This window comes from Ammodytes marinus, assembly GCF_949987685.1.
Source record: "Ammodytes marinus genome assembly, chromosome: 21".
Classification (NCBI taxonomy): domain Eukaryota; kingdom Metazoa; phylum Chordata; class Actinopteri; order Uranoscopiformes; family Ammodytidae; genus Ammodytes; species Ammodytes marinus.
Window position 1 is genome coordinate 7,110,381 of NC_137225.1, and position 26,224 is coordinate 7,136,604.

At 42.5% G+C, this 26,224-nt stretch overlaps 1 protein-coding gene across 2 annotated transcripts in view; it reads right to left on the bottom strand.

The window, feature by feature from the left end:
* The window catches only part of LOC307267538 (partitioning defective 3 homolog), a 381,172-nt gene that overhangs the window by 70,793 nt on the left and 284,155 nt on the right, over window positions 1–26,224 (bottom strand). For both annotated transcript variants that reach the window (XM_080049880.1, XM_080049879.1), the window contains exons 20-21: window positions 24,031–24,159; window positions 15,022–15,327 (exon numbers count right to left, since the gene is read on the bottom strand). In XM_080049880.1, coding sequence (XP_079906006.1) covers window positions 15,022–15,327; window positions 24,031–24,159 — 435 coding nt within the window. The remainder of the gene's footprint in view (window positions 1–15,021; window positions 15,328–24,030; window positions 24,160–26,224) is intronic.

A 26,224-nucleotide genomic window follows, 5' to 3' on the forward strand; every position in this document is an offset into this window, starting at 1 on the left:
CTGAGACAACGTTTGGTTTCTGTAAAAAATGGAGCTTGTATCAAAGAATCATCGTTAGTGTTTTAATACATTATTTAGTTATTGTTACCAGAAGTTCATAGTAACCGTCAAATCTTTCCAGCAGTAACGCAGTCTGTAAGTGGCATTTAATCTCCACATTGTATTTCATCTTATTCTCAACATTTTATTTCACCTTTAAGAATAAAGGTTGTTTTAATCTCCACGTTTCAACGTTATCCTCGAGGCGCACAATAAAATAAAAACTCCCTTCCATCACTGTCTTTATCTCTGCTGGCCTTACACTCTACCATCTTGTCCACTTGTCCTTACATATAATTTTCAAGAGACAAACACACTCAGACATTTTTATAAATCACTTGTGCATCTGGGTTGGTGCTGTGGCAATTTATAGTGTTCTACTTCTTGCCCGAGCCTTGTACGAGATGGAAATCACACAGCACGTTCAGAGAGTACAGTATTACTGATACAAGCTAATAATATACATTTTAGTTCAATTATCTCAAATGTCACACTCAAGAACATACATGTTTTAAGAGAGAGTGTTTTGTCAGATGCTGAAAAAAAAACTATGGCAAAGTGGCTGCAGACATAATATAGAGGTTTGAATTTCTCCCCGACTAAATGAGCATCCTAATAGCAAACCTGCCGTAGTGAAAATGACTCAGAAAGAGAACTACTTTAGGAAATGTGCTTATGTGCCGTGGCCCGTGACCAAAATCCCTGCCGTCTTCATCTCACAGTTTTATGATCTCAGACGGTTTGGAAAAGAATGGCTCCACCAGTCCCCGCCGGTGATATACGCTTTGACATTGTAGCACCTCGCTATAGCCATGAATCAGGCTGTGCTGTGAAACACATGTCTAGAGAGATTCACTGTGATTATGGAGACACATTCACACAAATGGCCATAACCGTAGTTCATGCATGATCCCACAACTGAAAGATTCCCTTGTCATCACATGGGAACCTTTTGAATGATGTGCTCTCTTTACACAGCATGAAGCAAGACATCAGTAGTGTTAGGGTTATATATTCCCTGATGTTGTTGCAGTCAGCCTTTTTTTAGCGGAGTGATAAATGAATGTAAATCCTACGATAACAAAGAAATAAGATATTGATCAAAATTATTTTGATTACACATTGCAATAACAATCGCAATAATTGTATTGATTAGATTATGTTGTCGCACATTGATCTAAAACTTAAAGGCCTACTTCACCGGTTGGAATATGAAGGTGTATTGAACTTGGAGATCCTATTTAGTATAAATGTGCAAAAACAATTGAAATCGGATCATCTTAGCCTGAGAAAAGGCAGAAAGAGTGTTTTATGGTCTCACTGTCTAACCCTACAGTTTCCTTCTTGTGACATCACAGTAAGGGTTAGGATTAACAGGACAGCTGGGCCAAGGGAAGACTAAGGGAAGACTGAGGGAAGAAAAACCTCATTCATTATATTATAATAGTTATTTTATAATGATAGAACGCTGGTTCCGTATGGGTGAAGTATTCCTTTAAGAAAGCTTCAGAACAACTAGAAAACATTTAACACATATTTAAAGGTATCTTCAAAACACATTCCCTGATCTTCAAATCATATATCAGTGGAGTGCCCCTTTAAAAAAACGCTGCTTTACGGCAGCTGATTCTACTATATGCCTAAGATTTGGAATATCTTTAAATGCAAGAAAAGGTTGTGTAAGATGATTTTTGAATGACACTAGTATGAAGAGAAAGCCATGGCTACCTGACAAGTAAGAAATATATCTAACCCACACATTTTAACCATATATGCTCAGACAAAACAACATTGTGTTCCTACTACAATAACCACTACAAATATGCAATATTCAAAACCTAGCAAGCAGTTACTCACACAGCTAAAGGGAGTTGTTACTTGGTCACAGTGTTGTTTTACAGCTGGTCCTAACCTCTGATCTCCCTGTGGGGGGTGCAAACCTGCAAACCATAATTACACATAAGGCATGTATTTAAAATGTCCATTACCTCCACTAAATTCCCTATAGGACTTTTCTTGCTGCCATAGACAGCTTCATCAACTGGGAATCTCTTATTGTTTCCAGTCAGAACTCCAAACCCCACAACTCAGTCCATTCTTATACATTATTAATACATGGCAGACACTGACCTAAGCCCAAATAATAGTACCCCACACACACACACACACACACACATCTGCTCTCGGACATGACTGTGCGCTCACACACAAACACACACCACAATACAAATAAGAATACAATAGCCTTAGCCATAAACACCAAACCATAAACCGCTTTGAAATCAACTGGCTTTATCACCTACTAGTCAACCCCCTTACTGCAACGCAATGATTAAACCACAACTTCCGACAACAGGTCATAAAACCATGTGTGGATTTTAATTGACGTCCCTGACTACCACTAAAACACGGCCATTATCCCGGATGAAACCGAATGCAGGTCGGGCCTGCCTGGCACTGGGCCCTTAATGACAGCCATATAGCTACTGTGACTACAGGATGGGGGATTATTCTTTATGTTAAATCATGGTAGAGAAATGTGGAGAAGTGTTTCAGGGATGACGTGTCACACTGGGAGACTTGCAGACCGTCAGCCATAGAGGCTGTGGGGCTAAAGGATGGTGGAATGGAGAAATGCCACAATCACACAGGTGTTTCAATACCTGAGACATGCAAAAGATCTTAGAAATGCCAACTTGGGGGCGCCTTTAGCTCAGTTGGTAAGGCGTCCCCCTCCCGGGCCGGGCCCAGCAGCAGACCCGGGTTCGATTCCCACCCGCGGTCGTTCTCTGCATGTCACTCCCCTCTCTGCCCCATTTCACCTCTGTCTCTCTTGCACATCAATAAAGCATAAAAATGCCCAAAAAATATCTTAAAAAAAAAAAAAAAAAAAAAAATGCCAACTTGAGTTACTTAAGTTCTTACCTAAATCCATTTAGCAATAGACAAAACATTATGAGATGATGTTTATTATTCATTTTGGAAAGTACTTGCTTTTTAAGTTGCTAAAAGGTAGTGAGGCTAATCAGTAAGTATCTGACAGCATTTGTAACTGGTGAATGCATTGTAACTCACTGGCATATATTCAAAACTATTCAACACATTCAAGGGAAAGTGAAATTAATACAAATCATGATATTTAAAGTGAAATTTCCGGCTGGCGAAAGATAGGGGACGGCCAACAGAGAGGAAAAGAAGAGCTTCTTCAGTCAGTGAGCCAATTCAATAAGGCTTAGTGGATCAACATGCCTTTGGTTATTAAATTCCCCAGTCGTTTGGTCTGGCAAAAACAAAACCTCATCACTCACTGGAGGATACAGTGGAATCTGAAAGATACGTATGTGATTCCCTTGAATATGCCTTTCTTTTATTCCCTTTGAAAACAGGCCAGGCTCTAAGACCTTTGGCTCCCATGATGATCCGTGATGACATCACTGGCCCATTATACCGGACCAACGAGGCAATGTGCTGCCCATTACTCCTGCTGCAAAGGGCTAAGAGCATTTTTACTGGCATGCTGATGGCATTAGAAAATGTCTGGTGAACCCCCAAAGGGTTTTATTAGGTCCCACAGTGAGCTCAAACAAGTCCTGCTCACGTGACATAACGAAGCACTTGTCTTATTTAGCTAGAGGGTGCCTTACAGACCAGTCTGGGCCACATTACAGCTTGCATTGGATTGAGACACATAGAATGATAAGCCGCTGGGCATTTCCCTGGTATATGCTGGTTTAATTCTATCCTACCTGTGTGGGATGATGGAGTAATAGTGAGGAAATGAGTCCCATGTTAACTGAATGACCACAGGTTATACACTCTGCTGATATGGCAAGGATATTTAACACTCAAGTAAGAACATTTTCTTAATTTTTTAAATATTGGTAATCACACACCTGTCGCTACAAAGAAGGGTTCTTCTAGTTGATTTTTTTGCCTGAATTGGAATTGGAATTTTTCTCCTTTTTACAATATACAGTAGCTGTCACATGCACCACTATAATAGCTGAGGAAATATTCATCAGCACAGCAATGCCATGTGCTGTTAAATTGGAATGGAAAAATATCATTCCAGAAAGTATTACTTTTCAGGAATCTAAGTTTTAAAAATGTCCTATATTCTTAAGAACATTGAAATTAAACATTTTGTCCAAAACTTAACAGAAGTTTCACACAAACATCAGAAGGAAAGGTGATGGCGTACACTATTTCAATGCTTCCATCTATTCAAACTGCATGGGCATAATTGGTCGATTTTGACTGGGGTCAACTTGAGCCCGATATACATTTGTATTTTTAAAAAGCTCTTATAAAAAGTGAATCATAAAACAACTATATGAAGTCATTGGGGACATTGATTGACAAATGAGCCCAGTCTTTAGGGTGAGGGTTAAGACAGATGGAATGTGTCGCTGGATGGTATTTGCAGATTGTGGTAGAAGTATTCACCCAGTATTCAGCTCCCTGTCATTACAACAGGCTGTAGCTGAGATCTGATTGGCTGCCGGGAGCTTTCTCAAGGGCACAGGGATTAGAACGACCACGGAGTAGTCTGACAAAGGAAAATATGAATACTGCTCTAAAAAATACAGAGACCTACATTATGCTGTTGTTCTGTGTTGGGTGAACAAAGCTCGCTGGCTCAGATGTGAGCGAGGTAAATTGAATTATGTGCCCCTGTACACACTGGCTGGCTTTCGATTAGAGTGGAGTAACTTCTTGATACAGATGTACCCCAGTGACCACTTAGAAAAAACAGTGTTCGGGACACAGTCTGGTAATTGAGGCGGGAACCACTTGGGTCAGTATTACATTTTGGGAGTAGAAGTCTCAACTGTGTACAATACTTAAGTGGCCTTGTGGATTTTAACCCTTTCTATCAGCGATAACGAGTAGGGTTCTGCCACTACTGTCACAGGTAAGCAGGTTTTGTTAAAGGTTCAGTAAGCGGAATGGTCAGTTTAGCTAACTTCCTGTCAGTGACTGCAGTTAGCAGTCCCCTCCCTCGTCCCCACATTAATGCACTGCAGTCTTCAAGCGGCAAGTTATCTCAGATCCATAAGTGTGATAAAACATGATAAAAACCATCAAAACAGGCATTGGGAAGGATTTTTACCTGCTCCGCTATTGTAGGCGCATACACATTCACCCATCTGTCGCTCTGCACGTGCACCAGCAGTGAGAAGGGTGCCAGTTTGTAGGGTTCTCTCTTCTGATTGGTTATCAATAGTGGGTGATTTCAAATCAAAATATTTCAGTTAACCCAATGAGGGAATGTGGATGAAGCAGAATTTTATTTTTTATTTTTATGAAACGCGCACACTTTATAAGTGATCACTGTATGAATAAAGAGCGATTCAAGACTTATATTAACATAAATAAATCGCTTACTTCACTTTCAAACAATGTTTTTCAAAATATACTTTACCATTATATGGCAATGGTTGAAAAGCCACTACCTGAACCACTGGTTTAGATATCATAACTTCCAATAGCAGATATGTGTGTTAATCCTTCATACAGGATAGTTAAGCAGTATGGGCACGGGTATATGGTTCCTACAAAAAATACAAGTATTTGGTGTTTTCCAGAGAATTTGTGACGCATTCCAGGCTGTGTAAACTGTACACTAATCTGCTGGCTGATCTGGCTAATGCATTTACCACTGACAGCCAGAGCACTGATCTTGTGATTGATTAGGATCAGCCCCCTTCGACACATGCAGGCAGACAGAACATGTGACAAGTTATTGAACAAGCTCTTTAGTCTAAAATCAGTGTGGAGGCGGTTTTGACACGCGGTTTGTAAGAAGATTTATCTACTGTATCATCTCATTTATAACGCCTGCAAAAGTTGTTTCACATTCTGTTCAACAATATCTATAGTTTGTGATATGTCTGTCTACCACAAGCTGTATTTAGAGTGAGATGGGGCAGCCCTTAAACCCTCCCTAACACCTCTAGCAGCATTTACTTTACAGTAAATACTGATGTCCCTGGCCGTACTTCACTGGTTAGCACAGACATAAAGAAGACAGAATACAGCAGTTAGCATCTGAGGTCACGCTCGTGTCTATGTGTGTGTGTACACTGGGTGTAACTGAAGAGAGAGAGAGAGAGAGAGAGAGAGAGGGAGAGAGAGAGAGAGAGAGAGAGAGAGACTAAAGGTGAGAATGGATGAGGAGGCTATCAGAGTCATCTGCTTGCTGCCACAGTTCACGGTACAAACCCCATGCTCTGCAGTCACCTGCCTCTCAATCACATTCCTCCGGCAGAGATCTATTTCTGGTGCGACTGTGTAAGCCTCTGTGTTACGGAGGCAGTGGGGTTAGCCGCAGTGAAAGCAGTGGCTGCTGTCTACGTTGGCGGAGAGACAAACCCGTGATTTGTTTATGATATTGGGTTACCTTACCTACCATATCATGTGAAAAGCAAAGAGTTTTCTCAACCTCTAATTGACCTAACAAGCCTACCGGTGTGTGTGTGTGTGTGTGTGTGTGTGTGTGTGTGTGTGTGTGTGTGTGTGTGTGTGTGTGTTATTCAATCAAAATAAGATTCGTAAATGACTGAATTCAAAAGGAATGTACGCCTCATGTTTGCTGACGGCATGTTTGCTTGGTATGCTTTCAGCTTCCCCAATTACAGTAAGTCGCTGTGACATTTTCAAAACAAATCGTCACATTTCCAAATTTTAAATTGAAGAAATACAAAAAAAAATAGCTTGTCTTATTTTGGTAATCTCCTCCTCAGTGCAACACAGTCAAGGTACAGTGTCAGGCGTCGGTAGCCTTAAGGGGCGGAGGTGGGGGGGGGGGGGGGGTTGAGGAGGGGGGATTAACTGTCTATTTGCAGCTTCTGATTACAGCGGGATGAGATGCCCTCTGGTGCCGATCAACAAACAAGGATTTCGGAAGCCCCCTCAAGCCCTATTTACCCCACCATCTCCCTACTTCCCCATTTTGTCTGCTCGGGGAACGCCTGCCCTATAAATGGAACGCTCCCCCCTTTTCCTTTCATCTTGTGTTGGAAAATCATTAGGTTCAGTAGGCATGTCTTCAAGGCTTCCCATTTGAGGGACGTTGATCAAATACATACTGTATATATGCACAGCCATAATCAGCCTGATCCCACTTGATGTAGAGTTAAGGTCTATATTTCTCTCTCCCTCTTTCACTCTGTCTCTCTCTCTCCCTCCCTTTCTCAATCTGCTTTTAGGCTGTTTGCTTTCTTAAATGAACGTAATGGTACAAACGGAGGATAAATTGCCTTCTCTACGCTCCATCTCATCACATCCATCCCAAAGGGGCCCTCTCTCTCTCTCTCTCTCTCTCTCTCTCTCTCTCTCTCTCTCTCTCTCTCTCTCTCTCTCTCTCTCTCTCTCTCTCTCTCTCTCTCTCTCTCTCTCTCTCTCTCTCTCTCTCTCTCTCTCTCTCTCTCTCTCTCTCTCTCTCTCTCCGAAAGCGGCAAGATAGATAAAGAAAAATAAATAAATAAATAAATGAAAACAGACCAGAAATATAATTCACTTGCTTTGCCTGGAAGATACACGTTGCCATCTGTATAAAAACCCTTGGCGATAAGGCTGATGTGTGTTTTGGTGCATTAGGCTCTTGCACTACCGCCGCAGCAGAGAGAAAAAAAATGGGCTGGGAGGAAAAGGGCAAAAGTCAGTGTGGGAATGTTTTCTGTGTAATGCACTCTCACCCTCATTCTGCAGCCGTTATCTACAGGGTTTGCAGTACATAAGGCTTTTCCAAAGCTGTGGGAACACAGACACATCATCTGTACAAGTTTAGCCGTAGTAGATATGGTTTTATCACCCCTACAATATTAGATTGATTCATTGGACAACAATACCATAGTTGGCGGTATCGCAAAGTCTGCCGCGATATGAGTTTGATTCAGGGGCCTGCGATCGATATTAAACAAATATAATATGAACATTTAACAACAACCCACAAAAAAATTAAACAAAATATGAAAAAAAACAATCCCTTTACTTATTTTAGTGGAAATAGTGTGACACACATGGATGTATATACAGCCCTATTCATTACACCACTAGCTACCTCAACAGGAGCTAACATTTCAGATAAACTCTTTCCACATCACCTCAGTGTCTCCTTTCGATTCTCAATTAGAACCGAGAGAAAAGGCACTTCTATCCACATTCACCGTGACACTAATTTCACACCCACACAAGGACAGTAATGGAAAAAAGCGCTGGCGGATGTCAGAGACAAAACAAAAGGCAAGTGCCAAAACACAAGCTGCTGTAACCCTGGGACATAAAACCATGGTCGAGTCAGTGTTGACTCTAAGTCTTATTCAGCCTGGCAGCAGACAGGAGGTGAAGGAACTGGATATACTCTGGAATAACAGAGATACCCAATGAGTAAGTAAAATGTAATTAGTCGCCGCTAATGTATGTGTCACATTAAAAGCAAACTGTTTTCTTGATGCTGGTATCAATTTGACTCCCTCGAGGACGTTATTAGGGACTTACGAGCTGTTATGAGAGTCTTAACGCAGATGAAGGGGTCGTAAAAGATTCATTTGTTTACCAGTGAATTATTGAGAGCTATAATTTAATCAAAGCTACAGATGTTGCCGTCAGAAAGTTGTTAATCTCACTATGATTGCGTCTAAATGAAAACATAGTCACAATACAAATCACAGGCACTGATTGTTAATTGTTGCAAAGTTAATTACAGACAAGACAAATAAGAAGACAGCAAACAATAGGAATTAATTTAAAAAAAAAAGCAATTACTTCAGATTGGCATAGCGATATCATCTGATTGAAGTGGAACATATTTCTTTGTAAGACCTTACTATCCTTTCTGCATGTTAGTCGTGCAATGGTCCATTCAAACAGTACAGCACATAATGAAACTGAATGAGTATACAGTATAGTGTGTCCCTGTTGAAATGCTACTGGAATCGTTTCTCTTCCGAAAAAAAACGTGATAGGGTTGATAAGAAACAAGACAACATGAATTGTTCTTAGTAATGATCATCCGGAGGGTAAAGGCTCCACTAGCATTTGGCTCTGAACAGGGACTGGTGGATTTTAAGGTTAGTCAATAGGTCAATAGGGTAACATACTTCACTTATAGATATCATGAGACTATGCCGGTTTGGTTACTTGCATTAAAAAAACATTTACTATAACAATTGAATAGACAAGGTTTAGTCAATTAAACATCTAATGTACATTTTAGACTTTTTATTTATACCTGTACGATAGAGGACATGTTACGGAAGCAAACTATCCCAAAAATCTCATAATTGACCAATTTTGCCAGCAGAGTCTGGCCTTCAACAACAATGGACAGCTGAGCAGACCCTTCATCTGAGGTGTGAAGTGTATCTCCCACTTTACAGGTCTTGAAGCCTCAGAGTGGCGAGGTGGTGAGAGCGTGGGGGAGACATCCTCACAAACCTTCTCCCCCAGATGAAAAGCCTGACCTTTTTATCAGCTTCAGAAAATGCATTAGCTTCCTCCTAATCCAATTTACAGACCATGCAAAGTGGAGGTTGTGACTGAATCTTAGTGTGGAAGGGGAAAACCCCACAGTTCTTTAAAGTGAGGATCTTTGGGTTCTTTGTCTCTCTCTGCTGCCTCCCTCCCTGCCTCCCTCCCTCACTCTCTCTCTCCATCCCTCCCTGCCTCTCTCCCTCCCTGTCTCCCTTCCCTCCCTCCCTCCCTGCCTTCTTCTCTCCCTCCCTTCCTCCCTCCCTGCCTCCCTCCCTGCCTCCCTTCCTACCTCGCTCCCTACGTCCCTCCTTGCCTCCCTCCGTCCCTCCCTCCCTCCCTGCCTCCATCCATCCCTCCCTCCCTCCCTCCTTGCCTCCCTTCCTCCCTCCCTCCCTGCCTCCATCCATCCATCCCTCCCTCCCTCCCACCCTCCCTCCCTGCCTCCTTCCCTCCCTCCCTCGCTCCCTCCCTCTCTCCCTCCCTCCCTCCCTACCTGCCTCCATCCATCCATCCATCCCTCCCTCCCTCCCTCCCTCCCTCCCTCCCTCCCTCCCTCCCTTCCTCCCTCCCTGCCTCCATCCATCCCTCCCTCCTTCCTTGCCTCCCTCCCTGCCTCCTTCCCTCCCTACCTACCTACCTCCCTGCCTGCCTGCCTGCCTGCCTAGCTGGAGTTGCAGAGGACTTGAAGGTCTTTGCACCGCTGAACCGTGTGAGCTCCTCCATATGGTTTCCGCCCACCACCTCTTCCTCTCCGACTCTACCTCGCCCATGCTCTGCGGAGCTTTATAAACTCCACTGTGTAATGGGAGCAGCAGTCAATCAAGTTGCCGTTTTCCAAAAAAAGGTGATGCTTTGTTTCACGCTCCCTCGCTTCCCACAAATCCCCAATCGAGCCTGGCACCTGTCAAGCTTGTCATTCTCAAAAACTCTGCATTTTATTCACCGTTCAACCCAAAACCCCCACCAGGGTCCCTCCGCAAGACGGAGAGGGGTTGACTTGTCAGCCGCCTGTCGAGAAATGAGGTCATGCCATTTTCGAGGCCTACCTTTTTTTTTTTTTTACAAGGTAAAACAAAACAACTGAAAAAAAGGTCCGTACGTCTGACTCACTTGTGGGTAATGGTGGCAGATTTCATGCGACAGGTTTTAGGGTGAAAAATGATATTTACGTTTTTCTTTTATATAATGTTTTGACAAAACTGTCCGTGAATAAATGCTGGCTTTCTATTGGTTGCCCTTCACTTTTTACTGAGTCTGACAACATTGTCAAAGCACTGCTGGTCGCTGCCAGCTCTCATAACGCTGGCAATAAACTGTCAAATGAGCTGGTGTCTGTACCCCTCATGCCATAGAGGAACAGTAAAACTCGATACGGCAGAAAGAGCAGAGTCTTTGGAACCAGGGGGTCCATGTATCTCCGAAAGGTTTATAGGCTCAGGTCTGACTCATTCCAGCTTTACAGTCACAGTGACCTTCCCATTAGGCCTCCATTAACCAGAGGTCTATCAGAGAGAGTGCGAGAGGGGGATATACCCGGGCTATTTATCCAGCTGTAGCCTCTACTTTATTAACTGTTGTGGATAAACAGGACAGCAGCTTTGAAAGCATTGGCAAGTCATGGGTGGATGCAGACATTATGGCATAAAAATAAATGCACATGTGTAGAAACAAATTAAGCATACAATGAGTCCAAGATGCAACAACAAATGAATATAAATTGCAGGCATCTGGATCCCATTTTGATCCCCACATCAACAAAAGTGCTAAAAAAACATATTATTTTTGACTCAAATGCTGCGTTTTAACAGTAATGAGTGGTGTACAAACTGAAGACCTGCATTGTTTCATGTCTTTTCAGCTATGTGAATGTTTGCCAACGTGTTTGTTAGATGTGAGATACTCACTTAGTTAGACTGTAGTCATTATCCAGCACACTCACTCTGTCTGCATTTGGTGGGTTGTTCTCAGCGAAAACCAAAACATTTAAGGAAGGATGTCAGCTTTTACTTGGTCCCTGGAACCAAGTTTTCAAGGTAAGATGTGTGCCTTGCTTCTGGAGGGCATGTGATAATGAGGATATGCCTTTCACCATGGTAATATCCCCATATAATGTTATTTACTATGTGGTAGGAGACGGCGGCAGCTTGCCAACAACAGAGCAGTGGGGTTTACTTTGTTTGTATTTTAAGTGTGTTTTACAAAATTAAAACAAAAAGAAAAATGTCAAAACTGTATCTTTCCTGCATGTTATAAAAAAGCCTGAATCTCAACTTAAACGTATGGAACGTTGTTGTATGCTCAAATTGTGTAGTGCTACACAAACAGCCAGCTAGACAGAATACCATTGACAATCATAATAAATCAGTTAAAAGCAATGTGACTTATATGTATTTCTTTGTTTTGCATGCGTGCTGTGCTGAGGTTCATTCAGGTGTGTTACAAGGTGCTGGCTATAGCTCTTAGATGTCTGACCATGGAACTTAACTCTACTATAAAAATAACAAATATCCCTGTAAGAAAGGACCCTTAACTTGCCCTTTGATCAGAGTGTGCTACTCCCGGGCTCAACCTCAGAAGCTGTAACAGTATCTGGGTCAGGGTTAAACGCTACTTGTTTTTTCTCGTTCATACTGAAGACTGACTGACAGCCAGGTATGAGCAGCCTTTCCTGGACTAAGCACACTCAATTTATTTTTCCTGACCCTTCAAATAGCAAATTTGTGTTATCTCTGTCTACCTCCAAAATATCAGGATAGTGGCGAGATTAAGAAAGTGAAGAAATGTTTGCTCTAAATGGCAAAACAAAAGTACATAATGTAATTACGTTAGCCTCATAGCAAAATTGCCTAAATCATATTTACTTTACTCTACTTTTACTTTATATCTACTCTATTCTACATCTACTCTACTCTACATATACTTTTCGTTAGCCTAATAGCATAGTTGCCTAAGTCATATTTTAAGAGTTATAGAGTAGGGTAAAGTAGATGTAGAGTAGAGTAGATGTAGAATAGAGTAGATGTAGAGTAAAAGTAGAGTAGAGTAAATATGATTTAGGGAATTATGCTATGAGGCTAACGATTTAGCTCTCCTGGAAGAGTCAGAAATGATTGCATATTTCTCTGTGTTTGCACTTTATTAATTTGTCAATGAAAAGTTCCATTAAGCTTCATTTATAAAAGCAAATGACTGTTTGTTATGATAGGCAAGTGACAGGAGTCTGCAGTCTGAATGGGGTTTTCCAGCTCCCTTTCTTTTGCAAATCGTAAATAGAAAGCCCCTGAGCTAAATAAGAACCAGTGCATATTATATCTCAAAGGCAGCAAGACAAATATTACAGGCATGGAGCCGGGGCTGGCATGCACAAGATATGCAAAGCAGCTGGAGGTGCAAAACAAAAATGCAGTGTTCAAACACATGCGGCGCATATTTCAAATCAAATCACAACAGCTAATCCCATCGCTGCAAATACAACTCCATACTGTGCTACCAATACTCAAGGCTCAGAGGCTCAGACCCCAAACTAAATATGAGCTTGTGTTTATAATTAACATGTGACACTAAGCTGTTTAAGTTGAAATAAACTCGTGGAGAGAAAAAAAACAGCTTAAAGAAGAGAAGAAAGGAGAAGATAAGACAGGTAACTTTTATGTTGTTTATGTTTTGAAAATGAGGAATTTCAGAGACTAATGATGCATTTATTTTACAATGTAAAAATGTATCATATCAATTTGTAACATAAAAAAGCATATCTAAATAGCAAAGCATCACTCTTTATTTATCTTTTAGAATCACTAAGCAGATTGCTATTAATATTCCCTCTGGCAAAGAATGAGATAAAAAAGAGCCTAATCACTCACACACAGCGCTGTGTTATGTTAAGGCTTTCATACTGTATCCCTCCACAGAGCGTATTGATATCCCCACCGAGAATCAATAGCATCACGTCTATCACTGAGCGACATCATAGAGCCTGGCGTCTGATTACAAAGGCTCATTGAACACCAGTCAAGCATTGCAGTGTCTACTTTTTTCAACTAGCTTCCCGGCTAATTATCAACTCATGCTTCAGAAGTGAAACAGTTATCACTGGGATAGTTGCTAAGACAAAACAAGGCTATACATGTGGAGGTAGCCTTCAGTTTAGAAAATATGGATCGGTGGTCTTCCGCTAAGCGTCAGATGTATTGGCACATGGATTTAGCCAGGGCTATCAGAGAGAGAGCAGATAACCTTGTCATATCTACTCTGACTGTCAAGGGAAGGTGTTACAGAATAGACGTTCTACTTCTGGAAATGCTCTTCCAAACACACACACACACACACACACACGCACACGCACACGCACACACACACACACACACACACACACACACACACACACACACACACACACACAAACACGCACACACACTTAAACAGTGGCACTCTGTCTTGGTCACACCACACAATAACACACACCCACCCCACCCTCCGTGAGCCTAGCAGTGAAAGGTCACGAGCCCCCAAGTGACAGCTGCCAATCACAGGAGAGGAGGTATTATCCGATCCATTAATAACATCCTGAAAGGTTCTGGGACACCATGGGAATAGAACATCTCCTGACTTCTCACTACTGGATATGACATGTGAATCTGTAGGCCTCATAACACCTCCAACGCAACAGTAGAACAACATTATATATACGCACAAGTATCACATTTAGGATGCAGCATTGTATGATAGGCCTTGTTAAGTGAGTAAGTTGTAAAGTTGTACTCCATGTATAGGGATTTTCTAAGAAGTAAGCAGTAAGTAAGTAGTCACCCACAACACCTACAAGAAACTATGGAAAATATCTTTTTCATAAAAGCTAATTACCGGGAAAAAATAAATCATCAATAAAAACATGTGATAACTTTACAGGGGCCTTTTTGGGATATGAAACTAAAGTTATGCATGGTACATTAGATATATTTGTGTTGACATGGAGGTTATAAGCCGTACAACCTCCCAGCGACACACAAGCTGAACTCACAGTATGTGTGACTGTGTCTGAAACAGCGGAATGGCAGGCCGGGGAGGATTACATGTGATCCAAGGATAATGAAAAAAAAGGCAAGCCAATATTAAATTAGAACACATGGAGAATGACTGTCAGGCTCCTGTTATCGTATCTTGCCGGTAGATTCTGCCTGCTTTGCACGGGGGGCAATACCTTGTGGACAAGGCAGCGCTAAAACACAGTGTGAAATGTATTGTTTTTTTTTCTGTGTGCCATGTGTCATGTCAATCTTGTCCCATGACAAGTGAACAAACACAATCATACCACTGCTTATGTATTATATATGAAGTGTGAACAACTGAGATTTGTACAGGGCACAGAGCGAGTTAGTATCATTTGAATGAGTTAGAAAGGGTACAGAGTTACAAAGCACACCGTTGATCCTCGAGTGTTGTGGATGTTAGGTCAAAACAGTATTGCATCGTCTGCAAAATGTTATTCTAATTGCGTGCCTCCCCTACCTGTCTACAGCTGCAGGGCGTCCATTGCGTGGCTTGTTGACCTGGGCATACAGAGCCTCCAGGGGGGGAGCGTTGTCTGGAGGGATGGGGGGCAGAGGAGGGCTCTGGGGACTGTGAGGGAGATGGTGGTAGTGGTGGCTGTAAGGCTCCGTGCTGCTGCTATCCAACGAGGAGGTCAACGATCCGATGCCGGCGTAGGGGTGCTCCTCATCTGAGCTGAAGGTCCGGCTCACAACGTCTTGGATCTCGGCATATTCCCTCTCCTTGGACTGCCTCTCCCGGAGCTCCCGCATCTTGGCCTGTATTCTGTGGGAAACACATTGAGGGGGAAAATTAAATGAACTTGGGAATCATCTGGCATCTTGCAGTCTTAAATGAACTTAGGACACCTACACGTCCTAGAAAAATTAACACACAATATGAATTCTTCACTGGGAAAAAGAGGTTCACAGCCTTTTAAAATATTTGGTGATGAGATCATGGAGATGGATATACATCTCATGAGTCAAGCATTGCAAAGGTTCAGAGGATCAGCCTGGCATATGGGGAACATTTTACGAAGTCAATAGTGGTTTGGGATGATTTAAAATGTCTGTAAAACAATGGCAATTACCTCTATCTAAGTGAAACCTATTTGTGAAAAATAACCAAAACAAATGACCCATTATACATTTTTTAAATGCTATTCTGTATATGTTTTCAAGGAACAGCATTAGCTCAATGTGATGCTTCAGGTAGGCCTTAGCCACTATTTGTTCCAGTTCATGTTAATGGAAACTCATCCAGTTGTCACTCTGATTTGATATGTTCTCATCAAGTGTGCCTGGAACTCACAAAGATGCTAACTTACCAATTGCAAATGTGTCTTTGTACAGACTAATTAAACCTAGACAAGAAAAGACAAATCAAATGCAAAGTAAGGATGCAAGATGGGGTAAAGAGATACGAAAGGAAACACTACTGTAATATTTCTTCTGAGATGTTAAGAGGCTTACAGCAGCATTCCACCTTTTAAGTTTTATCTGAGATATTGATCAGTCTCAGTCTAGACCTGAGGAAGAGGCCTCTTATCCTTAAACTTCTAAAGGGGCTTTCTTATCCTAAGTAACAGGGACTGAGGATAGAGATAAAGCGTGAGCAGCATTATCAACTATGTGGCCTTCCATGAGCCATTAGACGGCCGACAGGAGGGTACCAATCGTCTGCGGTTTCTGAAGTTCTCCAACAGGAGGTGTGGAGAACTTAGTTAGGCCTCCTCTTCCTCCGTTCGGCCCCCTTTCCTCTCCCTCCCTGGGACACACTTCCACACAACAGAGCCCTTTCACGGGGGGCCTTTCCTGTCTCAGAGAATGGTTCCGTGTGAAAGCCCATCTGTCCGCAGCTAACAAGACTCAGTCATGGTGCCGCCTGGCATTGTGGGAGCAGGATGGTGGACAGTGGGGAGTATGGAGGAGAAATGGTGAGGACAGGCATAGTAGGGGGGTTGACCTCCCACTGCGGTAACCCTCACAGCAGCCACCAGCCTAGGCTCACTGCTTCCAGATGTTGTACCCCCTACTGCAGGGTAACTCACACACATGTAGACATGCACGCTGCCTCCCACCGGTGCTCGACTTCCCCATTACCTGAGGTCATAACTGACCCCCTGACCCTACACTGCTGCTCCTCACATATGATTGACATGCTTGGAACAGAGCTAGAATCCCCCCCTCTGGCTTACTTCGCTCCCCTGTCTGTGTATTTTAATAACAGTAATCACATTTCAAACAATCACCATTTTTCAGTGCCGGATTAACCCAATTCCCACATCCTACCCATATACTGCCTTGTTTATTTTTAGCCGTCCAAAATCCCATTTTCTCAGCATTATCTGCGGAATGAGATTTTGATGGAAGCCTGATGCAATGTTGCATGATAGGCAGTCATCTGTAAGGCCTGTAAGCTGGTTTGGTGTATCTTTTTGTTGCATTGTCGCAGGGCCGGTACACTATTGAAATGATTAACTCCACAGCAGACACAGTGCACTCAGTATGGTCTCACTTTAGCTATATGAACACGCCTCTCAGAGTGAAAAACACAATTTCCCAGAAGCCATTTCACCTGCCATCTGGCTAAAATGATGTCAGATCTCTGCCAGGAAGGAGCAGACAATGATGTTACCACAGGTTCACGGAAGTCCACTGGGATCTAAAGCCCCTCTGGCGTTTTATGAACTAATCAGATTCATAAAAACGGCAATATTGACATTTGGGACGAGATAATGGCCTAGGCTAGACTGGCGACATGATGTCAAAAGAGAGATACTTTTCCTCCAGGCCTCGGGAGTCTGACAGGGATAATTGGTCCATTTAAATAAAAGGATATTAACAAGCAAAATGACCAAATATACAAGTTATTGTTTACTGTTCTGTCTCTTTTAGTTGTACAAAATAACTATCAGTCCAAGTGTAGACATATCCACCAGTTCTGGCTGTCTATCATACTTTCTGGACTACATTATTACGTTTCCATCATTTGTCAGTTGGCAATATGGTTTATGTAACTGACATTTAGTGCACATATCCACAGTGGATGCATCCGACTGATGTTGGTGATCCAAGAACAGTGTCACAGTCCTATGCCCTGTGTGACTCTCCTTCTTTCTTGGAGGTTGCCCCTCCAAGACATCGGAGGGTCATCAGCTGATTATGCTCACCTGGGCACATCCACACCGAATCATCTTATCTTGCATACTCGATATATAGCCACAGCACACGTGCCAAATATCAATGCATTGCTTTTATTGCTGAAATTATAGATCTACTGACTCCATTGTTTGTCCTGTGTTAACCATAGATTTGATTACTTACCCTCTTAAGTTAATTTCTTATGTGGACTCTCTACTTGTAAAACAATCTTGAATATTTCCCTGGCTCATGACATGTCTATGCCTTCCAACCAACATCCCCCCCTATGACTTCCACACAAAGGTTCAGAAGCATCTGGCCGATTGGTAGTGTATGAATGCAAACATACCATTCCATTCCATTTTGGAAGCAGTATTTTTCGCTCTGTAATATGCTCATTAGCTCCAAACCTTACATTCACACCTGCTAACTGCATTCTTCGTGGGCGCTGCTATACTTTTTATCCCCTCCTCTCCTTCCTCCCCCTTTCTTTTGAGAGACCACCCCAGTCCTGTACCATATATACTCCATTAGCCAATTAATGGCCCAGCATGTTAACACTGAGGAAAGTGCTGCCCACACTAAACACATTATTACTGTACAGACCCAATTACCAGCCGTTGTCCTGTCTTCTCCTCTTACCAGATACCACAGTATGTTGGAGAGGATTGGACACTGTAGCCTTTAATGCGACCAGCCTGCGGATATTTCATTTTAAAAAGTGAACAAACGAGCTTTAGGGCTTAACAGCAGCCGCACTGAAGATTTTCATTTAATTTGTATTATCCTGATACCAGAAGATGACGACAATTATAGTTGTGCAGTATATCAGTGTTTGCATTTTATATTGTGTCTATATGAATTGTCTGTTTTCCTCTATGTTCTCACAAAGTAAAATGTAACTTTACATAAAATACAAAGCTTGGGGCGCTCCGGTGGTGTAGTGGTTAGAGCGCATGCCATATTGGCTCCGGCCTTCGTTGCAGTGGTCACGGGTTCAAATCCGACCTGTGGACCTTTACTGCAGGTCATCCCCCCTCTCTCTCTCTCTGTCTCCCCATTTCAACTAATAAGCTTTGCAAATGACTAAAAAAAATCTTAAAATAAAATAAAATAAAAAGCTTAACTATGTGTTCTTCATAAGGAGTGCAGTGGGAAGGCATTTCCTCCAGGGTAACACACGGTCTAGACGGCCTAATGCCGAGGCTTTTGGGGCGGTTAAAGTTCAACCCATAATCCACAGACTGACCATGTCCTCAAGAAAAAATGATCAGCCATATGACAATATGTTCTTCCCTTTCATCTTTCTCTGTTCTACATGTTGTTTGTCTTATCATGTATTGGCTGACTACTGCACCTTCACATCACAGAAGGCCTGATGTGAACTGGTAACGTGTCAACCCACCTTAAAGGTCCCATATTATGCTAAATGCACTTTTTAAATGTGTTCCAACATATCCATGCGTCCACGGTGTGCCTAGAGACTGCCAAAATATCAAAAAAAATAACAATCTCTCCTTTTCTCACTCTCCCCTTTTCTGAAACCCCCACCCCTCCCCCCAAAAACACTCCAGTCAGAATTATCCCCTTTTCTGACCTCACAAACCGTAAAGCCAGAAGCTTCCACTGTGCAGCCCACACCCCTATTTCTTATTGGTCCACGGCCCTGACAGACAGAGGGCGAGGCGTATCTGGCTTCGCTTCCGGACAGGGGGCGGGGGGAGCTCAAAGATTGTATATTTACGAGGGGACCTGCAACTCTTTTTTAAAAAATAGGCCATTGTGAGATTAGCTGAACATCAGCATAGTACAATAAATTATCTGAAAGTTTTTTTCAGCAAACAATTAAAGAAAAACGTATTAGGGACCACTAAGACCATATAATATGGTGTATAATAGAACCGAAAAGTGTATAATATGGGAGCTTTAAATACAATAAAACAAATCCATCAAATAAATGATTAAAACTCACTGTTTATCCAACGTGTTTTTTTTTCTTTCTGTGGACTAACAAAGCCGGCAGACTACTTCTCCATATGTTTGGGGGGCTGACTGAATGCTCAAACACTCATTTCGAAGTCAACACACTTGGAAGCTTGAGAAGCCTGCCTCTTCAATATGCATTGTCACCACAGTGGATGAAACAGAATGCATTTGCTCTCTTCCTTTCTCATCCAGCTGCCGTGAATAGATTTTTGCTTTTCAATAAGCCCCCTCATTAAAACATGTTCCATTGTTCTGTAGTGCAGATGGAGGCCAGACTGTATTTGAATCTAATCAAAGTGCAGTAAATGACTCTGCATGCAGCTGTATGTGTATAATCGCAAAACCTCTGATAGCCCATCTTTTCGCGTTTAACACTTGGTCCGTAGCAGCACAATGCAATCACAGAGATAATTGTCAAAGTTTGGTGGTGTTAATTCACAGTGTAACTATCACATTAACTTGCTGTAGGTATCAATGTAATTACAAATGGAATCACACTTCCTTATCAGGCCCGGTCGGAGCTTCCTTTGAACTCGCTATGCAAATGAGACTCTGATAGGATAGTGAAATAATGTGATGGTTTACGGAAAGTGGAATGATAACTGTGTCCACATTCACAGTGATGGAAGCACAGACAGAAAGGAGCTGCCTCAAAGCAAATTGCTTTATTTTCATTATCAGTTTTATATCAGTGGCACTAAGGGTATGTGCACTGAATATAGTATGACAAAATAAAGTAGTCTCGAACAGCCAGACTAAACTACAGCTAGTAGTATGGTCTGGACACACGCTATATCGTTTCAAGCATAAACGGTAGACTACAGCGGGGAAGAGGAAGGGGAGGAGTTCCAATTGTTCAAAAATATTATTAATTTAGTTTTGAAAACAACTTTTTTACTGATTAGATTTCGATCTTTTACAGCACTGTGTGGCCGTGGCCATTTCAAACACTCTCAATGGCAACGGTAATTGTTTTTATAGATCATTTGATTGGTTAAAAATCACAAGAACCAGAACATAGCCCGCCTCATCTAAACCAAATTTGTGTAAAGTTTATCAAACTCAAACTCAAATATCTTTAATTTGGATGGATAGATATGCCTTACTCTTTTCAGATGCTTATTATCATGCAACTCACTCCCCAAATGACAGAGTAAGAAGGATTCTTGTGGATTTGGGTTGACAGGGGCTTTAAATGAAAGACTATATTATGCCCACGCCTAATCCAGGAAATGGAAAGTGAATTGTGCTGACTGACCCACTCCAGAGACACTAGTCAGGATTTTGTTTGTCTAAAGTCAGCAGGAAGACCATCACAAAAGTGAGGGAGCAGGGCTACAATCAAGAGAGAAAAAAGAAAAAAGAAGTGATGGGCTCTGCTGTGGTCTGGGGGAAGCAGGAACAAGGAGAGTGGCAGTGGTGGAGTGCTGGCCACTGATTAGAAGCCAACCGGAGCCAAGCTAGATAAGAGAGAATGGACATCATAATCAGCTGCCACAGAGAATGGAGTTCGCTTCAGGGGGAAAATGAAGAGGGAACATTGTCAGGTTGTCCTTTGTATGCGTTCCCACTTTTGGGCCAGGAAAACATAGTTCCAGGGGGCTAGCATGAGCAGCGATAAAGCACAGACTGATAGAAGCTCCAACAACAACACCACCAGCCCCAGTGTCACTTTGTCCACAGGCGTTAAGGAAAAAAAAAAAGTTATGGCTACTGCAGCTGGACTAAAGAAAGATTTAGATCAGCCTAACAAGAGCTGCTAATGTTGATAAAAAAATATGAACAGGTCAATGAAAGCAGCCGGATGAAATCTGACAGATTGTAGCAAAACAAATGGAAAGGAAATTTGTGGATGCACTCACTGTGCTCTAGCAAACATGTCAACGCTTTACAGGTGCATATAGAAACATTTGAAAAGTCAAACTTTCATACATTCTTGATTCATTACACTAAGTGATAGGCCTTTTAACTTGGTTGAATTTTGATGATTACAGTGTATATATTATAAAAGTATCCAGTATCTCAGAATATTAGAATGGCATTTACAATATTAGATACAACCAGTCAAAACTAAATGTATAATACAGCCTTCTGAAAAGTATGTTCATTCTGGATTAAGTTAACTTTATATGTAATGAATGAATCTAATATCTATTTTTTTTTTATTCAATTACGGAATACAATGTATTTCTCGTTGATGTTCTAATTTCTTGAGATGCACCTATATTCTCTCTGCTTCATCATCATCATCATAAGTCCATAAGAAGATGACAACATATCAGTGTGCCCCAACCCGTGTGGGCCAAAGCATTCATTGCATGACTCACATCAAGGTCAGAGTTTTAAATATACAGCCATAACTGCCTTATTGCAGTCTTAAAAAAGTGGCGGGGTTTTACAAATTAATCCATCTCACCTCCATGCGGACTCCTAGTTCGAATCACTAAAAGCCCCTGTCAAAAGCGTCTGCTTGAATTAATTACACCTAATGTCGGGCCGAGCCAGGAGTTTTGGCTGCCGACCATCCCTTGTCGTGCTGACACACACAGAGCGCTGGGCTGACGATTGCCAGCTTTTAGAAAAACCCGTTACAGTCCGATCCATAATTTCATAAACGCGCTCTTAAATGGTCCTGTCTGCGTGGTGGCAGTGCAATCAATCAGCACATTTTGCCTTTAAGCAGAGACCTATACGACAATCAAATTTAGCACTTTGGGAGTGTAACACGGTAGCGCTGCCCAAAAAATTACAAGAAGTAATGGATTTCTGAGCTGTCTTCCCGCTGAACCCTAATGCTTTGAATATCGACTTCGTCTTCATGGCAGGTTGGTTTATTATTACCCAACCAACCATTTCCCTCGGGATTCTCTTTCCATTAACCGAGGGACAATCCCAGTCTGGCTGAGTGATGGGATTTTTGAAAAAGGTAAAAAAGGAGAAAAAAAATCGGCTGCCCTCCTGCATAGGGGAGCTGAAACCAGAGCTCACACATGCAACACTGACATAGAACAACACACGCAATGAGAAATGGGTTGCAAGGCAAAAGTAGCAGATGAAGAAATTGGGTGACAGCGGTGAAAGAGACAGGGTGAGAACAGGATTTAAATAATGTGTGTGTGTGTGTGTGTGTGTGTGTGTGTGTGTGTGTGTGTGTGTGTGTGTGTGTGTGTGTGTGTGCGTCTGTGTGTGTGTGCGTGCGTGTGTGTGCAGGGATGGGAAGGTTGTGAGGCCGTGTACATATCTCATGCCCAATGCATGTTTGTGTTGATTCTGCTGCTTAGCATGACCGTGGCTTGGGAGCTCCTCAAAGGGTACACAAATCTGGATGGAGGTTCCAGGCCCAGATGGTCTCCAGGGTTTCACAGAGAGAAATGTGTTGGGCCCTCAGCCAGACGGGGGTTTAACACCCTCAATGGAAAGGACCTTCACTGCAAGTCATAGTTGAATACCAGAAAGAAAATGTGCAACAGCTTTTTTTTAGCAAGGGCCTCCAGATGTTCTATTCAGCAAGGGAGCCGGGTCCTTTGTAAGTGTTTTGTGTATACTCACTTGTTTTGTGTTGTGGTACTTTGCATTTTTCGACAGCCATCCATCCTCTCCGCGCACCGTAAGAGGGAGCAGTATCAAGCCCCCATTGTTGCTATTCAATTAACTGTCATTACTGACGGCAGTTTGATTACTGAGTTCATTTGGCTGCTGGAAAACAATGGAGCCTAGCGAGCGAGCTGCCTATTCATTTAACCCAGCCAGCGATATTGTCTTCCCCCTGCTGCAGTGAATTAAATGGGGGGCTCGTCTCGGAAGGGATGGGGCCAAAAAAACAAATGCCTCTGCCCCTGTTCTCCTGGATGTCCCCATGTCCACACACACCAGAGGACATAGAGCCAAGAGAGGTGGATAAAAAGGAAGCGTAGTCTTGAGCGATTAACAACCTGGGCGAGCTGCACAGGGGGAAAAGACAAATGCGGGAGCTACATTGATTTGGCCCATTATAATGAGCACCATTCACTCTCGCGAAATCCACAGGGGCCCCACGAGCACCATTAAGGAGGTCAGTGCCTCTGAATGGCATGAGGCAACAACAATCCATAAAATGATCTATTTAATGTACTGATATAAAAAGAAAAGGGACGTTTCACAAATTGACATTTGAGTGCTTTCCCAGAATTGTACACCCCCCCCCCCCCCACACCTCTCCTCCCCCCAACCCTGCTCCGCAATTTTAGCTAATTAGGTTGTTTGCTAATTTTCCAGTCAGCGTCAGCAGCGGGTATTTCCCCCTGTCTTTCTTGTTCAGCAGGGACCTAATTGTTTAGGCTTTTAGCGATCGCCCAGGGCTTTAGCTTGAGCCACTCACCTCTCCTGCTCCAGCCTCATGCCCAGGGTCTCCTCCTCTGACACCTGCACCTCCTCAGCTTTAGATGTCCTGGAGCCCTTCCTCTCCATCCTGTCTCCCGGACGCTCGTCCCTCCGGTGCTTTCCAAACCTGGGTTAAAAAAAAAGAGAAGGGCATTTAATTGAGGCCCAGGCTTTAATAAATTCCAACCCAATATGGACTTTCTTTCTTTTTTTCTACAGGAGCATGTCTTTTTCCTTTGTCTGGGAAAAATGCAGGTGAAATAGTCAGGGGGAAATTAAAGTGTCAAGCTGTCAAAATCTCCAAGTTGGGGTTTGTACTGGGTAAGACAGCTCAGGAGGTAGAGTCTCCCCCGGGCATCCTTTATTCCTTATTGAAAGAATAAACTTCTCATATAAATGCAATCAAAATGTATAAAATCATATCAAAAAAAATAACTTGACGTATCAACCCCCGCTCCCCCCCCCAAAAATAAAAAAACTACATCAAAGAGAATAGAAAATAGTCAGTATGCGACTTTGAAAAGTAGAACTGTTTCTAAGGGATGATGAGCTCCCAAGTCCGTCTCCGGAGTTGTAGAGTTTACTTAGAGTGATGGGTGCAGTGACAGCTGGTGATTTAGTCTTGAGCGAGAAAGGGAACCAACTACCCGCAAAACCGCCGGCCAAGAAATGGAAGTGGAGAAATCAGCCGCGCTCTCCGGCATCATTTGTAACTTTCTCCTGGTGCAGCGTCGCAAACTTTTACATTTTAATGACGGCGACAGTGACACCGGTGTCGGTAAATCCGTTCCAGCTTTTACAGGGAGGTGAGGAAAAAAAGCCATGCCCATAAGATCGTAAATTCCATCGTGGTCGGGCCCCAATCTCTGTGCCGGGGGCCGAATAAATGACTGGAAGGTTCTGAGTTGACTGAGGGGGTATGACAACATGATGAGCAATGGGAAATAGAAAGGAGGCAGGCAGGTGTTGACAGGGAGTACAGTAGATTTACAAGGCTGCACACACTCACAACAAACACATACGCGATATATGGACAAGTCTATTATCGGACTCCACTGGCTGAAAGGTTTTGCTTGTGAATCACACTTAGATCAGATGCCAGCTTGATACATGTTCATTTCATTTAGGGATAGGCCAGACAACTCTCAGATGATAGGGAACAGGAAAGGCAATATCATAAAAAGTATGATGTCATTTCCTGCTGAAATTATGGTCATTTTTCACAAGGAGATAGAAGCATGTCTTAACACCATACAGTATACAGTGAATATGACAATATGCAAACTTAATAACATGGAAAAACATCATGCTAACCTCTGAAATCTAAGATTTCTTAATCTTTCTATATTTCTTCTTCTTGTTAGCAATTCCAAATTAGTTCATGAAATAATTGAGAATGGGTCACTGTATATGTAGCTGATTTGGATGCTTATCACCAGGGTAGGCCTTAGGTCAGCCTTATATCATGCCTTGAAGGTGGATGAAGGGCATGCTCAACAGTCAGTCTTTAGTCAGGTTTTAAATGCATCACATGTCCAAAGCAGACAACTAGACACTCAACAAAGGTTGTGGTGACCTGTAGCCAAATCACATCAGAACATGTAAGTATTTCTGTGACACAATTGTTGTATACAGTATATGTTGATAGAAATCCAGAAAGGTGAGCCACTTACAATACACACATGGAACACAACACCTAACTATATTATAATATTTTTTTTAGATGAAATGAGAATGAATATGATATTTATGACAATCCTTTGATAATTATTGGTAAGGTTTGATGTCGTTTTGTACTGTCCTAAATAAAAAAAGTAGTGCAAAACCTCTGGTTGGTGAAAACCAGTGCACATATATAATGGAATGGATATACTGTATATAGCGCTTGTATAGGCAATCAAAGCACTTTACAGGGTTCCAGGTTCCATTCATTCACACAGTCATACCGGTGGTGGAAAACTACGATAGTAGCCACACCTGCCCTGGGGCAGACTTACGGAAGTGTGGCTGCCATTCAGAGCCTACGGCCCCTTCGACTACCACCTTAAACATACAGCAGTCACAAGAGGCAAGGTGGGTGAAGTAACAACCATGACTCAAGTGGCAGGGCGGGGATCGAACCACCAACCCTTGGATCATTGGCCGACCCGCTCGCCCAAATATGAACAAATTTGATGATTGTCAAGACTAGT